The sequence below is a fragment of the Lactuca virosa genome, chromosome 7 (assembly GCF_052849685.1).
Source record: "Lactuca virosa cultivar CGN04683 chromosome 7, Lactuca_virosa_CGN04683_v6, whole genome shotgun sequence".
NCBI classification, from domain to species: domain Eukaryota; kingdom Viridiplantae; phylum Streptophyta; class Magnoliopsida; order Asterales; family Asteraceae; genus Lactuca; species Lactuca virosa.
This window is the reverse complement of record NC_136432.1, coordinates 215,083,232-215,090,581: the sequence shown is the minus strand read 5'-3', so window position 1 is coordinate 215,090,581 and position 7,350 is coordinate 215,083,232. Positions and strand designations below refer to the sequence as shown.

The 7,350-nt window shown below is 37.7% G+C and overlaps 1 protein-coding gene across 1 annotated transcript; it reads right to left on the bottom strand.

The window, feature by feature from the left end:
- Window positions 1–4,112: 4,112 nt before the first annotated feature.
- On the bottom strand, window positions 4,113–6,150 carry LOC145123489 (uncharacterized). The gene is made up of 7 exons (XM_079058700.1): window positions 5,987–6,150; window positions 5,679–5,783; window positions 5,469–5,595; window positions 5,311–5,382; window positions 5,179–5,236; window positions 4,706–5,084; window positions 4,113–4,444 (listed from the first exon to the last, which is right to left on the bottom strand). Exons 1-7 carry the CDS (start codon window positions 6,102–6,104, stop codon window positions 4,404–4,406), a joined length of 900 nt encoding a protein of 299 aa, XP_078914826.1. The 5' UTR covers window positions 6,105–6,150; the 3' UTR covers window positions 4,113–4,403.
- Window positions 6,151–7,350: the final 1,200 nt, after the last annotated feature.

Below are 7,350 nucleotides of genomic sequence, written 5' to 3'. Positions count from 1 at the left end.
TCGGAAGATCAAGGTTCTGAGGAACAAGGAGGTGCCCCTGGTTCAGGTCTAGTGGCAACATCGGAGAGGGTCCGAGCTGACTTTGGAGCCGGAGTTGGAGATGCGGGAGCAGCATCCAGAGTTGTTTGCGGGGCAAGACTTCGAGGGCGAAGTCTGATTCTAGTGGGGGAGAATTGTAACATCCGGATTCCCAGGTATCTTATTTTAGTTATTTATTTTGGGTTTTATGGAGGGAATCGACGAGTAGACGCTCAGACTCGCTGAGTAGGATCGCGAGTTCTTGACTGGATTAATGACCGGACTCGACGAGTAGATACGTGGACTCGGCGAGTCCGCGCTGTAAAGTGAAACCCTAAATCCCCGGGCCTGTGCCCTATTTAAAGGCCTTTATGGCCTCCATTTGCGGCCAATGCACCCCAGAGAAACCCTAGAGAGAGCAGTGAGAGAGTTGAGAGCAAGAAGAGGCTAATACATCACTTTTGGTGTAGTTTTGCTAGAAGGAAGAAGGAAACACCCATCTAGAGCGTGAAGGGAGCTTGGATCTGGGCTAATCATCTTGAGAGTTCATCTCTGGAGGTATAATCCCTTCTATTTCGTGTTGATATGATAGATTTCATGATTTTAGGGTTTTTACCTCCATTTTATGTAAGATCTAGTGAGTATGAGGCCCCCTTTGTGTTAATAGCATCAGATCTGGACCATGAGAGGTCCATAGAGTCACTATCCCTCAGCTTTATGCAAGCGAATGAAAGATTGGGGACTAGGTTGCCATTTTTAGAGTTATTTCTCCATTTATGACTTGTTGTGGGTTGCATGCACGTAAAGGTTGCACCTTTACGTGACATTTGAACATTTGAAGGGTAGATCTGATAGTTAGGGAAGCAGATCTGACCTTAGGAGGTCATTTGAGGATGAACATGGAGGCAACTCACCGAGTCCATAAGTGGACTCGACGAGTCGAGTCGGGGTTGCCCCGCGATTCGTGACAGGTGTAACCCGTCGAGTGGAAGGATGACTCGACGAGCCAAGAGAGGCTGAAAGGATTCAGAGGACCCACATGGACTCGCCGAGTCGCCCTTGTGCACTCGACGAGTCGGGTCAAAGTTGACCATTGACTTTCGTTGACTTTAGGGTTCTGGTCAAGACTGATTCAGGAGAGTTCAGGGAAGGGTAGAATGGCCTTCTACCCAATCTGTAGAGATGAGATCATGAGTGAATATTGATCAGGGATGTTATCTGAATAATAGGAGGAGGCTAAGCCGGGACGTTGAGCACGAGAGTTTATCCGACTTCATTGAGGTGAGTCTTCTCACTATACATTACCTAGAGTGGTATTTATGTGTAGACCAGAGAGTCTTGTATGCTATGTGTATATATATGAGTTATGTGCATTGTGTTTTATGTAGGCTATGTGTTGAACAGACCGGGTCGGAGGGCCCAACGATATAGACCGGACCGAAGGGTCCAACGACACAGACTGGACCGAAGGGTCCGACGAGCTATGACCGGACCAGAGGGTCCAACGAGCTACGGGACTGGAGGGTCCCGCTGAGACACATCGACCGGAGGGTCGTATTATAGCCTCGAGTGGCGTATGTGTTGCATGTGGTATTTTGGGGAACTCCCTAAGCATTTATGCTTACAGTTGTTGTGTTATGTGTTTCAGGTACTAGCGAGGATCGCGGGAAGGCGCCGACATGATCCGTACACACTGAGAGGATTTATGTATTTGAGGATCTTGGGATTTGTTTATTGAGATAACATGTGTTACATTGGATTACTATGATATTTTATGAATAAGAGTATGTTTTTAAAATGAAAAATTGTTTTGGAAATTTACGTCGTTACAGGAGAAGTAGGAGTTAACCCTAGCTAAGGATGATGGGAAGTGTCTAGTTATTTGGTGGTCAAAACTTTATTGTATGGTGAATATTTGTGAGGTGGCATGCACATTACCCACCCTTAAATCCTTCTCTTTTTTTTTCTCTCTCTCTCTATCTCTCTCTCTCTCTTTTATAAACCAACCGATTAGGGAGGGCTCTCGGCCCACATGATGGCCCAAAATGGTGGGCTTCGGTTTGGCTTGGCCCAAATAAGATTTTTGGCCCATTAATGCTTAGTAAGGGGAGTTCTCGGTCCATTTAAGAGGTTTTCGGCCCAAATAAGGCCCAAGTATGGGGTTTCGGCCCCATGGCAACTCATTAAAATTTTTGGCCCAATGGGAGGCCCAATAGTGGTTTTCGGCTTAATGGAAAGCCCATTAGTGGTTATCGGTCTAACAATGCTCCATAAAAGGTTTTTGGCCCAATACATTGCCCAATAGAAGTTATCGCCCCTTTAGGGTCCAAATATGGGCTTTCAGCCCAAAAACACCAATTGAAAATGTTATCGGCCCAATAGGACCCAATAAAGAAGCCTTGGTCCAATGAGGGATTTGGACCGACAATTATTGGGCTAAGGCCCAAAAATGATTGGATTTAGCTTATTAGATTGAGTTTTGGGCTTATACGTGGTTGTTTCGACTTGAATGACAATGTACGAAAGTATGAAATTAATAACATTAAAGTTTGAATTTCACTAAATGGAGTGTTGCAAGATTACACAAGGAGATTATCTTGTACAAGGGTCAACATCCTAACCCTAATTTGCTAGTTGTGACACGCCACATCGTGGCCACTAGATGTCAGGTCGTGGGAACTGAGTTATAAACAACTTAATGGATTAAGTTGTTTCCCATCGACCCCAAAGGTTCCAAACCATGGTCTAGATGGATAAAGTTTCCAACTTTATCCATTAAGACCACTCAAGAGATCAAAATCTCAAACCTAGGTTCCATAAAGACAAAATATGACATAGGATCAACCATTAAGCACTTATTCCTTGAAGTCCTTAGTCCATATTTTCCACAAGAGTCTCTATCACCAAAACTAACATAAAAGTTGGTGCTTTATAGACATGCATATCCAATGCATGTCTTGACTTCATATTAGATCAAAATAAGGGTTTATGACCAAAACCTCATGCATTACTACGAAACCCACTCAAACTTCAGATCTGAATCTAATACCTCAAATGTTCCATAGATTTATAAAGTTGCAAACTTTATGAGATTTCACCACCCCAATGAGGGATTTGGACCGACAATTCAAGGAGGCTAGAACCGATTATGGTTTGCAAAGAGAGTGTTGGAGGCTGAGGGTGAGCAAACTCTAGCTCACACATTCCTTAAATATGTCTTAAGACCTATAAATTAGGGTTTTTGAGCTCAAACGGCTGCCACGGCGTGACACAAATACCACCACGTCGTGACAACTTAAACAAATTCGCGAACCTTCTTGATATGCCACGTCGTGGAAACCTAGAACTTAATTTTAAGTTAAATTGAAATAGTTACCTCGAGAGTCTGAATGTTGCTCATCCATAGCCCCTAAAACACAAATCTTTAATTCATAAAACAATATCATGAATAAACTCCAAATCTTCACTCAAAATAAGGTACACAAATCTCAACGTGCCTCCAACATGAATAATAGAAGCAAATACCAATGCACAAGGAATTCGGACAACATAATAAGCTTCGTGATTTATAATTGCACACACATTTTGCCACATTCTAAATATTCTTAACGGTAACCCGTTTGGATGCCTTGGCCAGCACAACCAAACCACTACCTCTGTATCTCCATGTCAGACTAGAGCATTTAGTACAACACTATAGATATAGAGTGGAAGCATGATCAATTGATTACACAAAAATCAAAACAACAACAATGTCGAAGATTAGAGTTGCCGAAGTGAGTTTTCAAATAAAGGACAAAGAGGTTTAACTTTTAACTGGAGTGTTTTTGAGGTGTTTATGTAGCGATATTTTTCTAATAAACTCAAAAAATAAACTAACTTATAAGTCATTTTATACGCATCAAACATAACCTTTTTTTAAGAGCCGAATTTTATCAAAGACTAGCAAAGATCTAGAACCCACGTTACAAAGAAATAGCAGATAAAGGGTTTTGGATCGGATTAGTCCCAAACACCTTTACTTTATTGTTTCTATTAATGTACCAAAGAAAAGAATACTCTACAATACTATCAAACAAAAATACATGCGACGCTTATAAAAAAAATTTTATAAAACAAATAAACACAAAAGACCATAGTGGGTACAAAGTGTACAACAATGAATTTCAACTGAATAATGAAATTACACTTTGATATTCAGCGAAAGAATACGAAAATTATTATATCCTTTGTGGAAGAAAAAACATCTTATGATTTATTTTTCAAAATGTGAACAACTCATCATGTTATAAAACATCTAACAATAATTTCTTTTAATAGTTAAAAGGATATAACATTAATGAAAAATTATATACGATTAACGATTTATCACCAACGATTCTATATCAATATGGTGGTGGTGGATACATTCCTGGGAATGGAGAACCTGAAAATAAAAACAAAAGTAGATTTAGTAAGTTTAAAAATAACAAAAATAATTAAAATGATTATTTAGTTTTATTATTTTTATATATTCTAATGAAAAATAATTATTATCTTGTAAACATGTCATTAAAAAAAACCAAAATAACCAAAATAGAAAACATAATAATTTATGAATTTATTTTACAAAATTCATACTAATTTAGTAGTTACATATATTCCACTTTTTTTAGAAGGATGATATAAATGAGGATTAGGAGGTTACCAGGGGGATAATGTGATCCATAAGCAGAATTTGATGAGTACGCCGGAGGAGGATAAGGAGCCGCCTGAGGTGGGTATGGAGCCGGTGGATAAACACCTGAATTAGGTGGGTATGATGAGTAAGGAGATGGTGGTGGGTATGCTCCGCCTTGTGGAGGGTATGCTCCACCTGGTGGAGGGTATGCTTCGCCTTGTGAAGGGTAAGATGCTGCCGGAGGTGGTGGTGCAGAGTACATATGCGGCGGTGGTGGTGCAGAGTACATATGCGGCGGCGGTGGTGCAGAGTACATTGACGGCAGTGGTGCAGAGTACATGGACGCCGGTGGTGCTGATGGAGCAATACCTTTTGATGGTTTCTGAGCAATATCTTTTCCTGGTTTCTGTAGGAAACGAAGTTTGATTGATTTATGAGAACGATTACAAGGTACAACAGATCCATGAAATAGAATGAGAAATTACGAGAATGCAACTTACACCGGAATTGGAATTGGAATCGGAATAATGCATAATCAATCGAACCTCTCCGGCATGCCTGTATATGAGTTTTGACTGAATCAATGGAACGATTCAAGATCATAACATTATCGCGATGATTAAAACACAAACCTGCCAGTTTTACTTTGTAATGGCCAGCTGCTATCATCAAATCCTTGAGAAAGAACCTTTGCCAATGGAATCCTGGTAACAAAATTTGTCAGATCAATTGAAATCAACATAGCGATTCAACGAACAGAAAAGGTTAGAAGAAGAAGAAGAGTAATTACTTTCCACTACCGATGAAGTCATCATGTGTAATTGTATTGCTATTCCAAACTGTAACATTCAGCTCTCTTAATCCTTCAACTAGACTGTAAACGAATTTCTCTTGAAATGTAGGGTTTTTGCCTCCATCTATAGCAGATTTTGAATTCAAATCAAAACCACAATCACGAATTCTCATAACATTTATAAACAGATTGGATTAGAGAGACGACCTTTACAGGTACGGGTGGAAGATTTGTTGCTACCGTATTCGATATGAACGTACGGATCTTGCCTCGAGATCCATTCTGTATCTTTCAGTTTATTGCAGCAGACAACTTTAAATTCCATTTGAAAAAAACGAAATTAGATCTCGAATATAGACATAACAGGATGGGGGAAAATCATCACTCAAATGTACTCGAACACGATTTACATAAATATGAAACAATTAACAGCATTCACAAACACTTTTGATGATGTTAATTGTTAAACGTTTGCGAACTCAGAAAGTGAAATATTGCGAAGAAGATGAACATACCAGTGACTTCAAGGAGATCGCCGTGGATGCCATAACTCGCCATTGAAGAATGCTGATCACCGGAGAATGGAATTGAAGTTAATTTGTGAAATTGAGTGCACAATCTGTATGCTTCCATTTATATAGTTCATATTTGTGTTGACTTTTAATCCATTTGACTTAACGCGTTTGTAAATTATCATCTAATTCTTAAGAACAAGTTGCTGATTTTTTGAGGTAGCAAGGAATGAGTAATTCCGGCCGAACAGCCAACTTTTTTTTTTTGTACGGATTGCGTTGAGCCATTGACCTTCATTTATTTTTGAGTTTATTTTTATAAATAATTTATATATTAAATATAATTTTAAAGACTTATTATCATAACATAAAACTTATATAAAAATATTTACGAATTTCTATATATAATTTACAGCATTTTTTTTTAATTTCTAGTTAAATGCATTGGTTTTATTTGTAAATAAATGAGTGGAAAAGCAAACATTAGATATCAAATTTGTTATATTTCATATTGAAAATACAAAATTTGGGAATTTGAGATCCATATACTTCTCGTTATTCTTTTCCAAAAAAAAATTACAATTTTTTTCTTAAACAGTAAATTCAATCTACTCTTAAATTATTTCTATTTATATCTCAGAAACTTAAACTTTCGACCATAAAAATAAATGATAAACACCTAATATTGTTAGGTTAGAAGTTCTTTAGTATAAATTTATCCATCTGTTCCATGAATAATTACTTTGTGATATGGTCAAAGATCATCATAGTAATACAAATTTTAACTTTGATACTTTATGGATATTTTGTTAAGTATAAAAATTTATTAAACTGTGTATAAAATCAAATATTGCATCGTTTTGTATAATATAAATATTAACATGTTTCACTATGAATAGTTTTTAGTAACGATAAATTAAGATTAATCAATGCTATAAATTTTATTCAATTATTAATAAAAACTAATATAACCTTATATCCTATTAAATAATATCCCATTACAATTTATATATCGTATGATTTACCTGCAAAAATCTAAATACATATATTTGTTTTCAAGCTTTCTTTAAAAGGGTATAAGGTTTTGTTTGACAGAGGTTCTAACCGGACCCAAAGTTAGGACTCGGTTTATATTTCTCAATCAACATGTTTGATTTGCTTCAAGACCTCCTCACTTGGTCGTAATTTCTAACCGAGTCCTTCACTTTTCTTCTAATACGATCCAAGAAAAAGTCATCGGACTGAGTGTTACTCCAGACATGGACTCGATCCTCAGCCCATGTGTTTGGCATACATTTTTGTTTCTGACTCGGTCCAAGTGTCTAACTCGGTCAGCCTCTATCAAACGGCCCCTAAAATTACTGGAA